Source organism: Vanacampus margaritifer, chromosome 16, assembly GCF_051991255.1.
Source record: "Vanacampus margaritifer isolate UIUO_Vmar chromosome 16, RoL_Vmar_1.0, whole genome shotgun sequence".
Taxonomy (NCBI): Eukaryota; Metazoa; Chordata; class Actinopteri; order Syngnathiformes; family Syngnathidae; genus Vanacampus; species Vanacampus margaritifer.
Window position 1 is genome coordinate 5,593,441 of NC_135447.1, and position 23,259 is coordinate 5,616,699.

General features: G+C 38.6%; 1 protein-coding gene across 5 annotated transcripts in view; it reads left to right on the forward strand.

Moving 5' to 3' along the window:
* The first annotated feature begins 449 nt into the window (after window positions 1-449).
* The window catches only part of abr (ABR activator of RhoGEF and GTPase), a 93,409-nt gene continuing 70,599 nt past the window's right edge, over window positions 450-23,259 (forward strand). For 2 of the 5 annotated variants that reach the window (XM_077546149.1, XM_077546150.1), the window contains exon 1: window positions 450-1,470. In XM_077546149.1, coding sequence (XP_077402275.1) covers window positions 678-1,470 — 793 coding nt within the window. In that variant the 5' untranslated portion in view covers window positions 450-677. Of the gene's footprint in view, window positions 1,471-16,875; window positions 17,248-23,259 lie in introns of those variants that run through there. The other 3 variants (XM_077546154.1, XM_077546156.1, XM_077546155.1) reach the window with 2 other exon arrangements.

A 23,259-nucleotide genomic window follows, 5' to 3' on the forward strand; every position in this document is an offset into this window, starting at 1 on the left:
GATGACGGTATTTAAAATGATTTGTAGTGATCAGAGACCTTCATTGAGAGACGCTTTGGTGATTAATCCTGGCAAGATAGAGAAATGTTTTAGGAGATTGAGCGTCCGAACCACTTTCATTGTTTCTGTGACTTGATAACAAAATGTCAGTTTCCATAGCACCAACGCCAAGTTGCTTTCAATGTAGCCGGGATTTTTGGAAACCTAAGATTCCGGATGAAATAGCAATAAAGGGACCGATGATTTTCATTTGTTATGGATATATGTATGATTGTGTATTTAACAGTATTGGATGTTTTAAAACGTGTGTCTATTAGTATAATGTCGAAATGCACCTGCTTGTGTATACACTCTAGAAAAATAAAAAATAAAATGACATTTGCCCAATTAGCTCTTGAAGGCAACACGGAGGATACAGGAAGTGTTGAAACTTTTCGCCTGCAAGCCAAAACTATATCCGCACACAAGGTGCACGCCTTCGTCTGTCATTTGTTTGTGGTACAGGTTTAAAGATGGTCGTAAAGTTGTCAATTTGATAGCGACTGACTGCTGTTTTTACTTAAAAATAAAGAAGACGTTTTCGCCACGGACGTTAGGTGAGAACACTGCGATAGCCGCAACATTTTAGCACAGCGAGACTGCTTTTGGCCGTGAGCCGGGCGTGAACGACAACAACAATGTGGGAGCAGGAGGAATTCGCGAAACACTGGCGGAATGAATTTCCTGTTGGCGAAGTCCCACAAATGAATTTGAATTCGATAGAGGACATCGAGTCGCAGCTGGAGGCTTCCAAAGTCAACCTGAAGAGGCTGCAGAAGGCTCTGTCCGAGGAGAAATTCAAGGTGATCTACCTGCAGACCACCATGGCGCGACAGAAGAAGAACGACGCGGAAAGTTGTCACGGCAAAGACGTTAACTTGAACGCCGACACTTTCGTGACTCCCAAGAGTGGCAACTTAAGGACGTCTCAACGACAGGGTGATGGGTGCGACATTAAAAGGGCCCAAGTGTTTGACAAGGGAGGTGGGACGTTCCAGTCAGGCAACGCGGCGTGTAATTCGTTCAGCCGGGAGCGGAGCAGGTTCAGCGGCAAGACGGGCAAGCCCGTCCCCATCCCCGTGCCACCTCGGAAGCCGAGCAATCCGACACTGAACACTTTCGGCGTCTCTCAAACGAGGAATAACGATGACAACAGTGACAAGGAATATGAGGATTTAGAGCTGAACGAGAATTTTGTCAGGAATAACCTGTTGGTACCAAAAATCGGGGGTAGAGCTAACCAGAAGATGCCCAGCATCCATCACCCGGACACCCTGCGGCCTTTTCGCCTGAGTAGAGACTTGGACTCTGGGGACGACAGTCGGATGTCGCCGCCTTTCCTGCACATTGGACGTGGTTCTGGCTGCAGCACCCCTGACAGGAGAAGTGATGGCTACCTCAGCTCAGAGCATGATGACTCCTCTTCTGCAGGTACTCTTCTGAAAAGTATGCATTTGGGTTATGTTTAGTGGCTGCCAGGCATTGACCTTGAACACAGTCCCATGTACACTATCTCCATTGTCTCAGTGGCGGCCCAACATGTCACAATTATAGAAATACAAAATTCCAATACTGTATAACAGCACACATGTGTACCACATAGCCTACTGTGTTCTGTACACCATCTAGAGCAGTTAAAAATGAATCCTTATCTCATTAAATGACAAAATCAGGGATACTTGAATCATTTAGCCATTTCCAGAAGTAAGAAATGAGTATTTTCTGTATAATTGGATGACTTCATTATTTTTCATGTGCAATTAATACTTTTAAAAACACATTTTGCCTCTTGCTGTTGACTGACAATGACATCACGTGTGCTCAGGGCTCAGGTAATGGCCAATCATGGCTCAGCTTGTGAACGTCACATGAGCAAACCCAGAAAACAGGTGAGCTGTGATTGGTCGTTACCTGAGCTGTGAGCACCTGTGATGTCATTTTCAGTCGACAGCAAGTGGCAAAATGTGTATCAAAAGATATTCATTCTATATGAAAATAATGAAGCTAGTAAATTAATTCTAGACAAAATATTGACTTATTACTGCTGAAAATGACTAACTGAGTCAAGTATTCCTTTAAATAAGTCTAGCCCAATGATTTAAGTTAGTCCTCTAAAATGTGAATACTTTCTGATGAAATAGATTATCTTTGTGCTTTAATGGACATTTTGGACAACATCTTGGACTGCTTGATAAACAGACTGACATTCTGACTAACTCAATCGTTCCCAAACTTAAAGTAAAAGCCACCTGTTTTTATCCATGTCATGGGGCAACCATTTTGCCACTTGCTGTCTACTAGAAATGACATCATAGTTGCTCAGGTAATGACCAATCACGGCTCAGCTTTCAACTATCACATGACCACACCCAGAAAACAGGCCGTCCGTGATTGGTCATTACTTGAGCAACTATGATGTCATTTTCAGTGGACAATGGATAAAAACGGGTGGATTTTGCCGTTTCAAACACAATATTAATTCAAATGCTCTGTTTAGAATTACACTAGTGGAGGAGGCGCATAGAACATATTATTATTGACTTCCTCATAACCATACTAAATGTATGTGATCACGGGGATCCAAGTTCTCATACATTTAGTGTGGTTATGAAATCTATGGTAAATACTTGAGATTTATTGATCCTGGTCTAATGTCAAGATGCCATGTAAAAAAAAAAAAAAAAAAAGACTCCTTGCTTTCTGTAAGGTGTCGTGTTAATAGAGGTTGTCCATATGACAACAAAGTTGAATCAAAAGTCGTTTTCTACAACATTTTCTTTCAACCCATTATAAGATACCCAATAGCCTGTTTTGAACCCTGACCCCAAAGAGTGTACTCGCCTGTGCCGTACCTTGGGCCCACTTGACATTTCAAGTCCATAATGCTTGGCTAATGTGACTGCATCTTTAGAAAATGCTGATATGTATTATATAATGCTTTCACTCAAAGACAATTCATTTTGGACACAGGATTCAAACAAATGCTTCAGCCTCACTTTTACTTCCTCAAGAGATTGTCTGCATGACATGAGTCAACTGCTGCTGACAAGCTAAAGCATATGAATAGAATTGAGGAAGACTTTTAGAAGCAGACACTGTTTGTTGTGACATATGGATTCCATTTGAATATTGGAAGATCATAAATGAGTTTATAGTAATGTTAGCTAGATGCTAATTTGGTGTTTGTGTGTGTGTGTGGGTGTGTTTTTTATAACCTTCATCAAGGATGTTATTACTCAAAATGTTGGGCATATTTCCAGGAGTTTAACTCTTTGACTGCCAAAAACGTTAAATAACGTTTAGTAAAATCCTATGGAGGAGTGCCAAAGACGTTAAAAGACGTTTTTTTTTCAAAACAGAGGTGAAACTAACCATTTTCTATTGTTGATTACTGAAAAACGGAATAAGGTAGAAACAAACCTTTTTTTTCTGATGAAAGATAAGAGTCCAATCTTTCATTTGGTAGTATGTGTGTTTCCATAGTCCAAACACATAATTTTCTGTGGACCTTGAAAGATCAGTCAAAAATGCTTAAATCGGCTGGCGGTATCCCTTTTCTGAAAACGTCTGGCAGTCAAAGAGTTAGGTCTGTCGTCATTCTGATGCCATTGTTTGTTTCCCACCATTGTAGAAGTCAAGAGAAATAACAAAGAGTACAGATGGTAAACATTTATACCAGTTTTTCGCACGTACTCTAAACTGCTATATTTATCTCATCTTTGTTGCCCATCAGGACATCGGTGCATTCTGTGCGTTGACATCTGGACTAAACATTAGAAAGTCTTGGTTCTCGTTGAAGACAATGGGCGGCGTGGGAAGTTGTGGGATTAGTCAGAGGCGTTTTATGGTCTGTGTCCACTTGGCTGTCGTAGCAACAGTAGATGTCTGGCTCGTGGTCACCGAGCAACGGCAGACAGCTCATGCCAGGCAGGATTCTTGTGCACGTTTCCTGGGCCAACGTCATCCATGTAGTCACAGAAGTCTGTGTGTCGTGTCTACGCCTTCTTTTTGGGTTCCTGATTCACAGCACAGTGTTGTTTCAAATACGGAGTCATCATCCAACGTCAGTAATCTCAGCGTGAGTAGTCGCGCTGTTGTGAAGCAAAGCGCCTCTAAGAATAATGTACTGTGGTTTGCTCGGAAAGCACTTTGCCCAAAAGGATCGCTGACCTGAAAGGACCTTTAACGCACAACACATGAATGCCAAATGACATCATAAAACCTTTATTAACTCTAAACACACACAAGACATTCCAACATTTAGTTATTATGCACACAATTGAAAATTGATGCTCAAAATCATGCTACATCTAGTGAAACATGAATTTTATTGTGATTTGTCCTTATGTACTTAAGATACTGAAAACAGACAGGATTTTTTTTTCCCCATTACTAACAATGACGTCACTGAAAACATTTATTTTTTTTTGTCTCAGGAGAAGAGAGAGATTGTTGCATGTCACACATTTTTTTCTTCCCCTAGGTTGACACTCTTCTCTCGCAGAAGCGAAACTTGTTCAGGCTCGTCTTGGACTCTAAATTGAACGTGGAACAGGGAGAGCAACAGTTTGTGGTGAAAATGGCAGCAAAGACTGTTGATTTTGAAGGCACTTTGTGAGCAGATTTCACTAGTTTTTAAAGGGGAAGTTAACCCCAAAATGTTCTTTTAGTATATAGTATGTTCTATACTATGAGACTTCACTTGCCAAAACACGGCATTCTGACGAATATTGTGTAAAAGCCAACTGTTTTTAATCTATCTCAGGTGGGGCGGCCATTTTGCCACTCCCTGTCGAGAGAAAATGACATCCCTCGGGCCCAGGTAACGACCAATCACGGCTTACCTGTTTTCTGAGATTCATTCACAAGCCGAGCCACGATTGGTTGGTACCTAAGCCCGGAGCAACTGTGATGTCATTTTCAGTTAACAGCAAGTAGCAAAATGGCCGCCCCCCCTGAGATGGATAAAAACGGGTGGATTTTGCTGCGTAACTCATATTTCACATATGTAATATTAATCGGAATGTCATGTTAAATTAGTGGAGCCGCATACAACATTTTTTTTGGGGGGGGGGGGGGGTGACTTCCCCATTAAGCATTTGGCAATTTTAAATTAACATTACAAAAAAAACTGAGATTCATTTCATTCATCGGTGCCAACATTTTTAGTCATTTTTAAAAAAAAAAGAATAGTAAGTAAGTAAATACTGTAGTAATAAAGAATAGTTAACTTATACTTGTATGATAGTTAAGAATGTTAAACATTATTTTAAAGATTGCCTTAATAGCTATAAAGGTGTAACAATGGCAGGTTGTCATTAAAATAAATTAAAATAATTTTTTACTATGGAAAAAAAAAATGGTTCAAATTTGGAATGACAGTTTGTTTATTTTCTATGGGGCAAAAAAGTTCCAAATTGGAATAAATTGGAGGTCCACCGGAACAATTTGATTAAACTTTGGTGGCTCCACAGTGTCTAGTAAAGCCAGCCACAAATGTCAAACACTACAGAGTGTGAGTGGGATGACTGCATCACGGATTAGTTTACACCGCACCCGTGTTCACGATGCTATGGAAGTGTGTGTGCAAGGATGCTCATTGGCTAACCAAATAATGTAACTAAACATGTGTGTACAGTATATGACTCATTTCCTGTCTAGAATCGACTCTAAACTGCATTTTAAGTAAAGCCATGGCATCAGTCCTTTTAATCCTGTGGTGTGTTTGAGACTTGCATGTGGGTGTTGAATCTTATGAATGTTAATTTCTGTGCCGTTGCTGTGGAAGAAGGCAGACAGGATTTCTCAGTGGTGACGCAGAGATGTGCACTTTTGCAGCATCACTGCTGGCCTAACAAATGGATGCAGGACAGAGTGTTTGAATGTGTAAAGCGTCGTTCTGCATCAGAGGTGTGAAATGCATGGCTGCCGCTTTCCATAAAAACAAAACAAAAAACATGCTGTCTTGTGCATAGCGCGATGCACTGTCTGACATCTACGTTCACGGGGTTTAGTGTTAGATCATGTGCAGGCTCGCAACTCACAATTTGCCCATGGTTATCGTGTTGCTGTACTGTTTAAACAGAATTGCAGTGGCTCGTCAGAGACCAGGCCCTATTGGCACTCAGCTTGATGACACAATGCCCCCCCCCTGTAGCTGGCTGATGTCAGCAGCACCAATCCTTCACTGCTGGATGTGGAACTATGATAAGTAGAGCTGCGTGACGTGGCCCTAATATAAATGGTCCCATTTTTTTCATAAAAACCTGATTTAAAATTTGAATGTTTATTTATTTATCTATTTATTTATTTTTTATTCTTTTCTTTACCCTTTTATAGAAAAAACTAAATACAAAAAGCTAATTACAATTCAAAGCAAGATTTGCTTTTTGTTTTTTTTCCTCATTTCAGATTCACTTTATTTCTTCTGGTACCAAAACAAGCGTAAACAAGCTATTTTCACCCAGCTTTAAATTGAATCAACTTCCTCAAAAAGTATAGAAATACAGTAGTGCCTTTAAACACAATCTTAATGTTTCTTGACCGCACTCCAAACACAAATCATCTTTACCCATTGAAATGATCGGAAATTACATTAATCCGTTCCAGCCGTCCCGAAAAACAACGCAAGTTGTGGTAATGTGCATTTTAATGAGGCAAAATAGCACTCAGTCATATCGTACTTGATACAAATAAACAGTAATGACAATTAAATACTATAGAATTAAAACTGGCATTGCTTTTGTCATACTGTATTGTGGGGCTGTGCAATGAATCAAAAGTCAATTACAATTTCAATTGTTCAATTGCCCCTAATTTTTAATAATCTTTTCTTTATTTTAAATCGCGTCAGACGATTCGAGTTTTTTTATTGTAATTAATCACATGACTTGAATTTATTTTTTAGGTTTCCATACTCTTATTAACAAAAGTGGAAAAAGTGTCAAACTAATACAAATTTTTTAAATGAATTTTTGACGTCTATAGCTGTCAATTGCAGTGAATGAGTTAACAGTATTAACATCTTGGTTAAACTTGATGTTAGGGTGAAAGAGGGGGGCGAGAGAGTCTTCCTGTTTTCTTGTCAGTTGACTGATTCACTCTCGGTCCCTTCTTTGTCTAACGACCAAACTGAAGTTAACACTTTACTGAGGACATAGGATGTGACTTAAGCATGTTGTAGGTGTATCATATTGATATTTTCCTGATAAAGTTAGAAGCTCGTAGTTGCAACACCCTTACAATTTTGAAACAGACAACTTTTTGTGATAGTATGCTTCTAGGTCAAGGTCAACCAGCAGTCATGCAATGATGTCATGTGAGAGATGACAATTCAGCCCAGTGAGAATCTAAAGGATTAATAAATGAAAATAAATATGTTTTTTGTCTTCTCGTTTTTTGGTAGGTTTGGTACATATTGGACAGATTGTGCTCTTGCAGTAGTTTGTTCTTATTCAAAATATTGGAAATAGTAAACAGAATGGTTCCCCAGGTTGTCAAGTAAACATCACATCAAATTCAGTTTGATTGTATTTAATATGGAAGAGCTCTGATGAAACTCTTTATTCACGTATAATAACTTGTGCTTATCAGATGTTTAGATTCTTGTTCTTCTAGATCAGTGTGGGGATTTCTCGAATTACTATGTCATGACGGTAACCTTTGGCCAGACCAGTGAGGAAAATGTTTGTATGTTGTTTTTCCTCTGACAAACCGCCACAAGCACCTTCTTAGTCTTTAAACCCGTGTCCTTTTCAGCTTCACTGAAGTGTTTTTGTTTAAAAAGTACATCAGGCAGTACTGGGAAGTAATCAAGTACTTATCACAATGTAAAAAAAAAAAAGAAGAAGCTGTAACTAGAGAGCAGAATAGTGCATCTGCTGTTGGGATTGATTGAGCAGCAAGATGAAGGAATGTGAAACAGTGAGCGTTAACATTGATGATGCAATAGATATTACGCAATAAGATATTGTGCCTGCTTAAATACTGCGAGCTTTTAGCTCTCGGTGACTGATAGTCATGTTGTGAATGAGGTAATTTTTCTGTCACCACCCAAACATAGTGATTGTATCATAGCAAAATTCCATGGGTAAAATGACAGTTTGACCTTTTATTCTTTTCTATTAATAGGTTTGAATCTATGGTTCGGTTTCATGATGTCTCCTCGTGGAACGTTTGTATTTTTTTAATCATTATTTTTTTCACTGTATATAGTAGAAATAGTACATTTTGAACTAAGCAAGTTTTTTTCACAAGATGAAGATATTGGGTAGTCTGTTGTCAAGCATGGTGAAACAAAAAGAAATGTAGAGAATGTGGTTGCTATGTGTTTATCTACCCAAAAATGGTTATGTGGCAGATAGCAAAGACGTGGAGTGTCAGGTCACAGACCCCCCCCCCCCACCCTCTGTGGGTTTTAAGTGTCAGTAGGATCCCATTTTGAAACACTAGCTACTCAGCAGCATTGTTAGTATCATGATAGCATCATATTGACCTCAGGACAACTATGCTATAACATTTCATATGTATGCTTACTATAACAAACTTTTTGACTAATCTTTGACTAATCTTTTGTTAAGCTGTGTTTGATCAAACAACAGTGGTTTGGTGAGTCAGTCTTGTCAGTCTAGTATCAGTGCCTACTTGAAATTGAGTATCTTGGTCAAGGATCAGAAGATAAAAGGAACACAGGATCTGGAAATTCCAGTTAAGCTATGACTACTCTATATAGAAATGCAAAGCAATTTCACATTGTTTATAATTTGTATTATACAGTATGTACGTTTGCTTTTAAAGGGGAAGTCTACCATAAACAACTGTTTACAATAATATGTTATATGTGACCGCACTAGTCTAAACATGACATTCTGATTAATATTACATTTGTGGAATATGAGTTATGCAGCAAAATCCATCCATTTTTAGCCATCTCAGGCAACGACCAATCACAGTGCACCTGTTTTTTGAAGCTGAGCTGTGATTGGTTGTTACCTGAGACCTGAGCAACTGTAATGTCATTTTCATTCGACGGCAAGTGGGAAAATGGCTGCCTTATGATATTGATAAAAACTGATGAATTTTTCACGAATGTAATATTAACCAGAATATCATATTCAGACTAGTGGGGCTACATCGAACATATTTTTGTCAAGATCTTTTTTTTAGGGGTTCCCCTCTAAAAATCTGCTATGACATATATTTATGTATGTTATATATATATATATATATATATATATATATATATATATATATATATATATAAATTTGATCCACACTCGCATACCAAGAATTAGTTTCCCGCCGTTTTTTGTTTTTTTTAATGGCCCGAGGCGTATGGTTCTAAAGACAACATGAGACACGGCTTGTGTCACGCTTGCCCGCATTGTACTAAAGATTGTCAAGATTAATACAGACTAGTCTTGTTTTTTGTGAATTTTTAAAAATAAAAAGAAATATTTTAAAATATATTTTAAAATATTTATAATATAATAATAATAATAATAATAATAATATTTTTAAAAATAAAAGTTTTAAAATATATTTTAAAATATTTATAATATAATAATAATAATAATAATAATAATATTTTTAAAAATAAAAATAAATATTTTAAAATATATTTAAAAATATTTATAATATAATAATAATAATAATAATATTTTTAAAAATAAAAATAAATATTTTAAAATATATTTAAAAATATTTATTTTTATTTTTAAAAATTCACAAAAAACAAGACTAGTCTGTATTAATCTTGACAATCTTTAGTACAATGCGGGCAAGCTTGACACAAGCCGCGTCTCATGTTGTCTTTAGAACCATACGCCTCGGGCCATTAAAAAAAACAAAAAACGGCAGGAAACTAATTCTTGGTATGCGAGTGTGGATCAAATTGTGTCATATTCAAATAAAGTGGCGTTTGTATGTCAATCACTTGTGCTGAACGACTAACTAGTGACGTCATTGAGACTACCGGTACTTTTGTGTGTTGTATGTTTATTGTTCTTACCTTAACTTGCCTCCAGGCTGTTGACAGACGCGGGGCAAGAATCTCAGTGGGTCTTGTTAGATATTATTAACATTTAAATTCTTTATTTCATATATTAACCATTGTTATACATTATGAACATTTTAATTCTTTATATTAACCATGTCGAAATTTTTTATAGATGTGAGATAGTGTTGAACTCAGTATAATTTGACCTTGAACTAAGCTGGAACATATTGTTTGGTCTAAAAAAATTCCTTCTCAGTGTTCTGTGCGAAAACACACATTTGGTCCTTGAGAACAGAATCTGCTTCGAACACACACACCCCTGACTCTGTTTGCGCCATCGCTCACGGAAAAGTACCCAGAGAGTATGTTTTGTCTACAAATGAAAGAGAGGCGGTCTGTTTAACTATAAGAAGCCATCTTCCCCGCGGAAGAGACACATTCGGGACTCTGAAATTCCACCTGTTACGTGATGTTTGGAGTCTGTCACGATGTCCAGGGATCTCTGTTTTTTATTAAATCATTTTTGCAAAGGTGTTTTTTCTTACATTAAATCTGTCTTCATATTTTTTGGAACACGCAAAGAGGACAAATCAATTTATTCCTCTTCAGTCTCCAAAAAGTTTTCATCTTCTATATGATGTAATGTGCTCACATCATGTGTTTGGCTTTGGTGTTAGACCTTTTCTTTTGGTCTCACAAAACCAACCTATTTTACCTCTGACAATGTTCTCGCCAGTGATTATGAACCTGTGTTGACAGAAACGAGACACTAGAGTGCAGTAGTCTACCACACGGACAACGTATATTTCTGTAAGCGGGTAAGCTTATCTCCTGATGGTGTGTCTTGTTACCTTTTTTGAGAAAAGAAATATTTTAGTCAGACCGCATACACAATGAGTATCACAGTATCACATCATAGTTTGCAGTCTTTCATTAATTGTTTACTAACTTTTATACTCGGTGTGTTTTTGGAAGAGAGGAAGCAGGATATACAGACAGGGTATAAATAACACAATTGACACAGCATGTGATTCTGCCGCCTACCAAATTACAGCGTGATTTAGATGATTTTAACATTGACCCCGATAGATCAAAAATAATTACGTTGGCATGAGGCAAGTCATTTGCTTCATACAACACTCAAGTTCCCACCTTAAAAAAAATAAAATAAAAAATAAATCATCTTCAATTATAGAAACAAGCACACTATTCTCACTCTTACCATAAATTAAAAACGTGTTTAATATAAAAAATAATAATAACTCGCACTAACACTCAGCAGCAGGGTTGTTCAGCATAATTGGATAGTGATGGACTTGGGGGCTGGTTAGGGCAAATAAGGTGTGAGATCATCTTGTCAAAAGATGTTTGCACATATGCAGGCACACAAAACTTAGGGACAGGAACACAAATAGAAGTACTATAATTGTTGGATGAATGACTCTCTTTGTGTGATCCCATGCTGACAAAACCTCAAGCGGTAGAGTAACGACATAAAAGAACGACAAATGGCTTATTCCTGTGGTTGCCATCAAAATCATCACTTCACTTATTAAAAAAAGAAAGCAGGTACCAGACAATAAAAAAGACCCCCAATAATTGCAGGGACTCTCATTAAACAAGAAGACATTCATCACTGGTGCACTCAGAGCTTTTTAATAATGTATAGTCATTGCTGGTCCCCCTTGCCCCCTCATCCCTCCCACTACTAAAACAAAGGGATACGAGTGAAGACCATCTACTAGTCACTCGTCTCTAAGGAGTGTTTACATTTCCTCACAAAGGCCTTGACAAATACCATATTGATAACGCTGTGTCCTGTAATCGGATAATAGTTCATTTAATGATAGCAGTAATTGTGCTGTCTGGATAGTCATCTGTTTTCTCGCCATAAACAATAATGTGCTAGAGAGTACGTGTAAAAAAAAAAAAAAAAATGCTGTCATTATCACATATGCTTGAATGTAAGCCTGCTAATAAAAATATGGACCACAAACCCGAGTGTATTACACAGTCTGACTATAGTGTTAGGGAAGTTAGGCTACACATCTAAACATAACATTTTGAACACATAATCAACAAGACTATTTGGAGGACAGAGACTTGTGGGTGGTGGGTGATGGTGCTGGATTTCACTTTCCTTTCTTTTCTTTGATCCTTCCTCGGGTCTCCTGACAACCTCACGACTCTAGTTGGATTCTGAAGTATTCGGTTTAGGTGAACGGTATGGGATTTTTAATAGGTTTTAGGTGAATTAATGAGTACACACGCACGCATGCAAACCAGGCGTAGTGTTATAGTAGTCAAACAGCATTTTATCCCATTTTCAAATAAAAAATAATCCTCCAATGCTTTTCAATGAGTGGAGAGAGTCCTTTCACCGAGGATAAATGCTGCATTCGAGGAAATTGGGAAATCTGATTTATCCTACTGGTCAGTTTCGACCTCAAAGCGTTCGAGGCAAATGAAAATGCAAGGCATATGTTCACATAGCATAATGTGATTTGGGATGACTGCTTAACCAGGACAACAAAGAATTTAACGGAATCAGCCATCTTTGTTGTTTACATTTGCATCAAAAACACCGAGGGCGGAACTGGGACACTTTGAGTGGGTAAATCCAACTTCAAACACTCCTCGAATGCAGCATAAGACCTTTGAATTGTCAATTGCTAACAACGTACATCATGGGAAACAACGACGACAGTGTAACAGAACTAGCATCTCACGCTAGTTAGACACAAACGGTGTAACAAAGCATGCGGCCAGGCTATATAACAATAGTCGCCTCATATATTTATTTTATTTCTTTATATTTTAAATCTTTATACAGGATGCAAATACAAAATATGCATGTGAGGTGTATGTGTTATTGTTGTACCCTCAGGGTCGCTTTCCTCGTTTTCTACACTGTAGTATCTGTAACTTTGAATACGTTTTGCTTAAAATTATGTGTCGGCTGCTTTGGCTAAGCATAGTTGCTGTCTGGTCAGTGGCTAACCATTAGTTGAGTTACTCGGCTTAAGTTGCGGCCATCGGCAGCTCATGAAGGAATGCGCCGTGCTTGTGATTGGTCTCTTACCGTTTGTTCAATAAAGCAATTTAAAGTGCACTGGCCGCGGTGTCAATCAGTCCTTGATCACCCACTCTCAGACTTTTACATTCTCTGTCTTTTACCGATTCTTGCTTCCTGTGAATAGTCCGCGTTTGGGGTGAGGTGGCGTGCCGCTGTATTATGCTCCAGTTAAACCCTGTGGGGTGTCAGTCACATATTTTTTTTGTTTCGGACAAATTTGTAATACTCATGGTTTGTATCTCGGTCTGATAGGTGGTTTCAAATGTACTAGAATTTCCTCTTTCTTTCTATTTTGCTCCTGCTCTAATTCATTAAGCCTTTTCAAAGCCTTTCACATGCATAGAAAAAATTGTTTTGCACCTCCACCAGCTCTCACCCGCTCACATAAATGAACAAGTCAGTCACACTGGGAAACCTTTGAAGAGTTGAGTGGGGGATGGAGAGCTTATGTAGAACAGGGATTTTTACATTTTATTCTCATATCCCTGTTAGTATTCCAGTGAGAAGCGGAGAGGAGCAGGTGGGGGCGACGGGGGGGGGGGGGCAAATGTTGGGGTGGTGACTGGAAAATTAGCGCTATTAACAGACACCCCTCGGCCCTGAGGGGAAAGAGTGGAAATATCGGGGAATCATCGGATGGATGGGTGGATGCGCTTTGGGTCGGTGCCGTGGGGTGCGGGGAATATGTAGGTGGGAGGATGGCGGATGGTGCTTTGATTGGCTGGTGAGCTGCCGTGTGGCCTAATTACGCACACGCACATACACTTCTCTCTGTAGCCTACATGACGGTTTTCGATGAAAATGTTTAGTTGAAAAAACAGTGGCAATTTGTGCTTGTACACATTTTTCACTGAGTAATTGAAAATATTTATTTTTGCAAGGACCTGTAGATTTTGACCACTTCAATCCTCACAAAGACAGTGTGTGTGTGTGCTAACTTGGTGTAAGAGAACTGGGCTTCATTGTACTGTGCATCAGCGTGTGCATAGAATGTTTCAATATGCTCCAAATGTATAGCATCTTTCAAGGCTCACTTCTTTGACCTTATCAGAAAAATCATATTTTCTAAAAGAGTTTATGCTTTTTGAATTGGAGGTAAAAAAAAAAAAATCTGTCATTAACTCATTCACTGCCATAAATTCATTTAAAAATGTTCTAAATGAACAATAAAAAAAATAATCTAAGTTTTCATACTCTTGTTAACAAAAGTGGAAAAAAAATGTTCAACTAATAGGAATAGTTGAAATGAATTTGACGTTTATAGCCGTCAATGGGAGTGAATGAATAAAAAAGAAAAGAAAACATAATTAAAAATTTGGGCCGTCAGGCGATTCAAATTTGTAATCCTAATTAATCGCATGACTTCACTAATTAACTCTCAATTAATCAAAAATGTTATATGTGTTCTAAATGTACAATAAAACAAATCTAGGTTTTCATACTTTTGTTAACAAAAGTGAAAAAAAAAAACGTTAAACTAATAGAAATAGTTGAAATTAATTTGACGTTTATTGCCGTCAATGGGAGGGAATGAGTTAAATGTAATTGCCTTTGAGCTAACAATGAGGCCCTGATTCTCTTTAGGTATTCACACTCACATGAAAATGATTTGCATTATCAAAAGGCAAGTTAGATATTTGTTTGCGTGTAATGCGATTTATGCTTGTACTTGTTTTGGGTTATTGCCATCATGGTGGATAATTGTATGCAAACTTTGAGAAAATAGCGCTTGGATGTGTTTTTTTTTCCTGTCCCATGCAGAGTCTGGGTCTTATCTAAGCACTTTATCAAACTGCTACCACTCTGCCTGCATGCACACACCGAGCAAAAGTGGGGACTCGGTGCTGAATGTTGACCTTTCTATATGGAATTAAACATTATTCACTCTTTCATTGTGATACAAAGAGCCGGTCACGGGGTTCATCTGCAGCCAGACAGTTGCACTTTGTGTGCTTGTGTACGTTATGCCAGTCAGTTTATTGTGCCAGATTTAAGACAAAGGATGTGTACAGTAGGTAAATGTATTTTTGATGAAGCGCCTCTCTGCTGTTTCCATCTTCGCTTGGATGGCTTTTCACTTTGACTAAATCTGTGTGCGTGTGTATTCTTCATAGACCACGCTAATGTTTTTTTTTTCTTCTTTTTTTTTTTCCCCCCCTCTTCATTATTATACATAAATGTGTATTCCAAATGCCTTGGCAGAGATACATTAACACGCCACTGTGTGTGTGTGTGTGTTCTCCAGCTGGCTCACACGAGCAGACAAAGAGCGATGCTCGAGGCCCGCTGCTGGTTGAGGTGGGGCAGCCCAGGGAGGGGGTCCTCTTGTCAGCCTTTGTGTCCTAATTGAAGTTTTTAGAGGAGGTCGACAGGGGGGGAGGATGGCTGGTTGCGGGACCTGGCATGGCTTTCGTATTCATGTTGATGTTTGTCAAAATAAAACGCTGAATTGGGTTTGGTCTAACGGGAACTTAAAACATTTTATTGACCTCCTAAGCGTGTATTTTATTAATTTACATCAGGTTAATAGCGTACCATGCAAAGCTAAGATCAATAAACTACAGAATGGAATTGTGTAGTTATAGCCTACCAAGCATTACAGATTTGCACCAATCGTCTCTTTTTTTTTTTAGGACTCAAATAATAATTTTTTTTAATTGCCACAGTCGACAGAACTTCTGCTTCAGTTTTTGGCAGTGTCAACTTTGTAATGTACATCATCGTCAAATGCATGACTGGAGTGATTTTATTTTGCTTATTTACCAAAGCAAACTTATTTACTCATGTTGCCACATCTAGGAGTGTTCCAATGAGGGTTTGAGGTTGACGGTTCTCATACCGATCATCCCTGAATGTAATCAGCTGATACCGAATTAGCACATTTGTCAATTTTAGAGCTGCTCACTGACAATTTCTTTTTAATAATTGCTGAATCTGTCAAGTATTTATTGATTAATTGATGAATCCAGACCAAAACAAAAAATGTCAAAATAAATATCCCAGGACATTATTTGAAGTTCACAGCACAGAAAATGCACAAACAAAATTCTTTTACTAGTTTGCTCTGTAACGAGAAGGGTTAAGGAAAGGGGGATGGGCCACTACACTGCGCGCAGGCTGGTCTCTAGTTTTTTGTTTTGTTTTGTTTTTGTGATCGATATGTCGATCACATACTTTCCCACGTAAAATCGGACGATCACGATCTGTGGCCAATTGATCGGAGCACCAATGGTCTCACGGATAAAGGATTACGCAAAAAGACAAACCCAATTTCAATGGAAAGTATGTTCAATGAAGTGGTGTGAACACAGGCCATGTACAAGACCATTACACTTTGATGAAGATCTGGATTAAGGTGCAGTTATAAGACATCAAATTAACAAACACAATTACCCAGTTATCCCTCTTCCATCATCATTTTGTGTGTGTGTGTAAATTGTTACTAGAATTATTAAATGCTATTTATATGTCAACTTAATTTCCAAAATTCACGAGTGAAAAGCAACCGTTCATGTAAAAACAACAAAAAAAACATCAACCCCAAAACGAATCAGAAACAAGGAAAAACTGAGATAGAAACTAAGCCTGCTTTTGTTAGTACAGATGAGAGAAAGCACTTTAAGAGGTAATGCATCACGTCTGAATACCGTCTTCTTGAAGTCAGAGCGTGAAAGAGAGAGAGTACGGGGTGGATGGGAGAGCGAGCACGCCATAGAGAGGGAGTGCTTCTCCCTTCCCCTAGCAACGCTCGGCTTTGGTCGTTTCCAGCCTGTTGTTTTCGCTCACTGCCTCTGAGCTATACGCACGCACGCACACTCGCTCACACACACACACTCCTTTGGCTCGCTCGCTCGTCTGCCCCGTTGGACCCCAGGGCGTCTCTTTGACATTTCATCCAAATTCCCCTCTGAGCTCCTCGCTCCGAGATGAAAGCGTTATCGCAAGGATAAGATCAGGAAGAGAGGCGCACGGCGAATAGCCGCAACTTAAAACAGGGCGGACGAAGCAGGAGAATAGCGGAGTGACTGACCGCGCTCAGGGGAGAGCGAAGGAAGGTAGAGAAACGGAGGATGGAGCCCCTCAGTGCTCATGGCCTGCCTCGACTCTCCTGGATTGACACCCTGTATAGCAGTAGGTACCTGTCTGTTCGCCCCCTTCAATACATCACTTCCCATTTGTCATGGTGCGTGTTTTTCCTTCTCCATCTTCTGCACTGCCCGAGTGCTCGTTCGTATGAGAACACAGCTACATCCACTCCACACAGCGGGGGAGCCCAGCACTTTTCTTAGGACTTCCAATTAGCGCGCATTAATGTAGTTGTCCGTAACAACCCCCGTTGTTGACTCGCCTGCCCCCCGTTCCCGTGATTGTGGTAACGTCTCATTCCTGTTGGCATTTTGCTCGCAAAAAGCAAGGCACAGGCTGTCTGATGTTGAATTTTTAATCCAGTCTTTCTGCTGTGCTGGTTCACTGACATGTTTGCTTTCCCTCCGGATTTAGCTTGAATAAGTTTTGAGTTTACTGTTACTGTACTTAAAGGGATACTTTTTAAAAGTTAATATTTTGTCCAGAATGAATTTAGTAACTTCATTATTTTTCATGTACAATTAATATGTTTAAATACAATTTTCTCTACTTGCTTTCGGCGGAAGATGACATCACCTGTGCTGAGGAAGTAAGTAACGACCAATCATGGCTCAGTTTGCTGATCAAAACCCAGAAAGACATGATTGGTCGTTACCTACTTCCTCAGCACAGGTGATGTCATCTTCAGTTGACGACAAGTGAAAAAATGAGTTCTTAAAGTTATTAACTCTTTGACTGCTAAAAACGTTAAATAACGTTTAGTAAAGTCCTAGGGAGGAGTGCCAAAGACGTTAAAAGACGTTTGTTTCAAAACAGAGGTGAAACTAACCATTTTCTATTGTTGATTACTGAAAAACGGAATAAGGTAGAAACAAACTTTTTTTTCTGATAAAAGATGAGAGTCCAATCTTTCATTTAGTAGTATGTGTGTTTCCATAGTCCAAACACATCATTTTCTGTGGACCTTGAAAGATCAGTCAACATGCTTAAATCGGCTGGCACCCACGGCATCCCTTTTCTGAAAACGTCTGGCAGTCAAAGAGTTAATTGTGCAAGAAAAATAATGAAGTTATCAAATTCATTCTGGACAAAATACTAACTTTTTACGTCTGAAAATGGCTCAATGAGTCAAGTATCCCTTTAAGGATTGTCCCTGATAATATCAATGTTGGATGTTCCATATTTTTCGGATTGTAATTCACATTTCCCCTTCCCAGTAATGTACTTTACTAAAACTGATACCAAGAAAAGTAAAAAAAAATAAATAAAAATACTTAGTCCGAAAAATGCGGTATTTGTACTCTGGCTCCGATACTATGACACCAATACTGCTCTTTCAGCAGTACAGTATTGTAACTTCCAGCAAGGATGTGACGGTATTACAATTGATGAAATTATGTAGGAATTTAACCAATTTTTATTTCTATGGCAGATTCTCTCACGAAAGGTTCTGAAGTCCTGCTTCCATACCAGTTTCAAAGCACAATTATGCTGCCAGGAGGAGTTGTCATAGTGGACGACTTTGTGGATGTAGCTCAAGTTCCTGTTGCTAATGTCACATTATTTGGCCTGCAAATTACAGCCAAGTCGTTTTGCCTCAGAAATAATTGCGATCAATTCCACTCTTAATTGATTAATTAATCGCTATGGCCCATCCCTAATGACAATATCATGATATAATAGAAGCTGCATGTCTTATGCAGTTTCATGGTTGGAGTTCTCAGCTACTGTATGCACCCCTCTGCATATAGCCTTTATGCTAAAATATGCTAATTTTGAGCAGATTCATTTTTCGCTTGTGACAATGGCATTAATCATTTCTTTGTTTAGAAATGGATATGCATAATGAGTATTGTAAGTATTAATTGTAAAGTAGAACTTCTGTGTCTATCGCTGAAGCAAAGTTCACCATTTTGCGGATATTCACAAAAAAAATCATTAACCATTTTAAGTGACTATTTCATTGCCCCAGGTTATCTCATTGCCGAGCCCTTCATTTGTGTGTTTTTAGAAATCGAGTGTCATCAATCGGGATTGTTGCATTTAGTTGTTCTACTATTTTGATACATTGCCGTTTTATTTCCGATTTTGCTAGCAAGCAAGAAAGTCTCAACACGTAATGTGCTAATTCCTACTTTGAATTATGTGAGCAGTTGTATGTGAACAATACACATTCTTAACAATACAACAGCATTTATAATGCAGGCTTTACTCTGAGCTTTTTTTGAAGAAGGAGCACACACAGTCCTTTATTGCACCTGTCATTTTATCTGCCTTTTACCATGCACACTTCCTTAATCACATACAGTACATGTGCCTCCATTTGAATTTTCTACTGACCAGCATTTGAAAACGACCCCACTGGCTCTTAGCATCTCAAGGCTACACTTAAGGCTTCTTGTGTTCTGTTATGCCGTCCCTGAATCACTATGTGGGAATATGACTCCAGTGTGGTTGTAAATGGGATGTACCAGTAATACACTTCCTGAAACAAAATGTATGGACTACAGATGGGCCTGTTGTAGATTTCCTGCCGTGGGATGAAAGTTTCATCCGGCCAGTGCTAATGGCTCAATCTTAAACTGTGACCGCACATGCCTAAGTTGCTATGTAAAGGGATCTATCAATTATTGTCATTCAACTATGTGTGGTATTAACAACATGCCAGAATGCATACTATGCAGCTATCAAAACTAAAGGAACACTTCCATAAACTGCATGATGGGAAATACAAGATCACAAACACTGGCTGAATTCAAGGTGAAGAGAGTCAGATTATTTCTGATCACCAGTAAATTCTAGACTTATGTCTTGAATTATGAAAAAAAAAAAAAACGGACATATTTTTCAATAAAGAAGAGTTGCACATAGGAAAGTGGTGGGGTTCAGTACCTCTAACATGGCTGAGATGTTCCCTATCTCAAAAGTATGCTACCATACTTGATTGCCCTCACAGTTATTTTATAGCGTTCCCCAATGCTGCAGCTACAGCAAATATTTGTCAGAGGCTGTCAAACTTTTATTCCTGTCAGCAGCCCATCAAATGTGATAAACGCAGCCAACCTCACTGCTGCTCCTGGCTGACTTTGACCCAGTCCTAGTTCTGTCTAGTAGTGTTTAATGTTGGCAGTTTTGGCAGTCACGTGACCTGCGACTGCAAACAGCACCGCAGAAGGGATTCTGAATAGCATCCCGGCAGAGTAAACACAGCCAGACGAATCACATTTATCACACCCTACAAAATCAATTTGGGACGGAACCCCCCCCCCCCCACACATCTGCCACTCAGTTGATGCGTCACTCTTTTTAGCAGCCCATGGCTTGATGGTAACGCCAATGAGCGCCGTTCACGTGGTACACAAAAATGAACATAATAATCCAACCGTTTTCAAACCTCATATCAATCTTCAAAACAAATTAAATTTAGACATGATGTCAAATTATGGTCTGAAGTTGCATACTTGATGTGCTCAGTTCCAAGTTGAAACTTGCTACCCCATGTAATGATGAGTCTTTCCAGGTCTGTCTTCTCACTCAATAAGCACCTCCATTATCCTGATCAATAAATGAAGCAAATGTCTGCGTGGTAGCTATAGAAACAGATATTCAACTTGTTCTGCGCGCACACGATGACCGCAAAAGTCTTTTTTTGTCAGCCCAAAGCAGAGTTATGTAATAGCATAATCTGTACTGCCGCTACCATGCGAGGCTTTTCTGCTTTGTCTTGAAGCGTCTTCCTTCCTCCCATTGGACCTGTAAGAGGTTCTTGCTTATATAATCCACTTCACGTCTAATTTTCTCACAGCAGTAAGAGAGCTTTTTTTTTTTTTTTTTTAATATATATACATTGTGGGAAATGCTCAATATGGCGCTGAGCTTGCGGAAGCTAGAATTAAACAGGTGTTAGGCCATGCTATTTTTTTACCAGATTTATTTTTGTGCCTTTGGAAAGATAAATTGGTATATTCCAGCTTGTGTGCTCAGATTTCACCCAAAAGAGGAATGACTGTGAATTTAAAAGCAAGCTAACAGAACAAAAGACTTGCTTGCACAAAAAAAAAAAAAAAAAAAAAAAAAGGGCTGACATTGTAATTACTTCTTGTCTCCAATGCTTACAAAACACTACAGACACTTATGTTCATGCTTTATGGTTATGTACTCCGGTTATGTATTTCTGGACTAAAGTCTTAGAAAAACTTTCCGCTATTTTGGACTGTAGGATACCTTTATCTCCAAACTTGTGTTTGCTAGGTGACCTAACAACAACTGACTTACCACATAAACAATTTCAATCTACACTTGTAGCCCTTACTATCGCTAAAAAACCAATTCTTGTTAACTGGAAAAATAAACAAACTCTAAATATCGACCAATGGTCTAAACCTTATCATAAATCACATTTTAATGGAAAAAATATCTGCCTCAAATAAAAGCCAAATATCAAAATTTATAGAAACATGGTCTACGTATATAGAATTTTTTAACCTAATTCCGGTTACTTAATTCTGTCTGTTAGCGAGAGCCACTACATCGTGATAACTTACATTGATGTTTCTGCATTTGGCAATTTATTATTATATTATATTATTAGTATGGGATTTTTTTTTTAATGGGCTTTAGGTGAACTGATGAATACACACACGCTCGCACGCACGCACGCACACACACACACACGCACATACACATACTCACCCACATACAAAAAAAAAAAATATATATATATATATATATATATATATATATATATATATGTGTAAAAAAAAAAGAAGTAATTACTTCTTGCTGCCTTAATTTGCGTTTTGGATTATTGGTCCGGACTGAATTGTTAATGTATTTTCATTATGTATGTTGGTGTTCAGGTATAGCCGATGGAAACTTAAAACTAACACTTAGACTCACCAGACACGAATGTCCACCTGATTCAAAAGATGTATGAAAGCAAGCACAGTTAGGAAGGTACTCTAATATTTTGGTGAGCCTATTTTGCTACGATAGAGGGGCAAGCATGAAACAGACCTCAGAAGGGTGAAGGACAATTTTTATCTATTTTTATTTTTATTGATAATGAGGTGTTTGTGTAATCTTGCTACTCATCAACCAAGAAAAGCCTGGTGGCCCACCATGCTTAAAAAGCACCGGGGGAAACCCTGCAGTTCTGATATGGGATCTCATTATATTAGTGCAGGTCTACCGAATGAGTGCAAGGTGTCACTACTGTTGAGACAGCTGCATTAAAATGTGCTGTGGTCCCCCCCCTGGGGAGAGTGAGTCCAGTTGGGGAAAAAAAAGTGTGGGACAGATGTGGAAGTCAAAACTCTAATTTGGCTGCTCCATCTTCTGGGCTCCCTGCCAAGATGATGCTCCTCTGAACCGAGCTCGCCCAGGGTTCATTCAGTGACAACCGTATGAATAATGGATGCTTTGGCTCAGATGGTTATGTTGTTATCTTTCCACGCAAACACAGCGAATACGGTAGGAAATAATTTATTTGAGAAATATTCAATGTTCTGTACTGTTTTAAAAAAAAATCTCGACATAGCTTGTGATTTTTTTTTCTCCTCTTGAGGAAAAAAACAGTCAAATAAAATTTTATTTTATGTATTGTGAAGGTTTACTTGACATATTGACCTTTTTCCTGCTAGCCTCCGACAAAAGGTCATGTTCATGTTAAATTACTTCTAAGCCTCTAAAATGACTGTAAATGACACACACACACACACAACACTGCTTGCAGTCAAACACATTTTTGCGAAGGCTCAAAATGAAGACATAAAAAAGTGTTGACAATGAATTTAAGTATGGATTCGTTGTGTCGCGTGATTATTACATCAGTTACCCGCCGCGTCGCCTTATGACATCAGTCACCCACGCCACTGCTGTGTAGTGCAGAGAACAGCGCACGCCACGGGGCCCAGAGTTTGCTCTCATGACATATTTGCGTCTGTAAACCAATCAATATGCTGAATTTGGATGATGTAAACACTGCTGGTTAATGATTGGATCCAGATTAACCAATCACAACTCGTGATGAGTTCAATGTGCGTAGTGTTTGCAGAGGCAC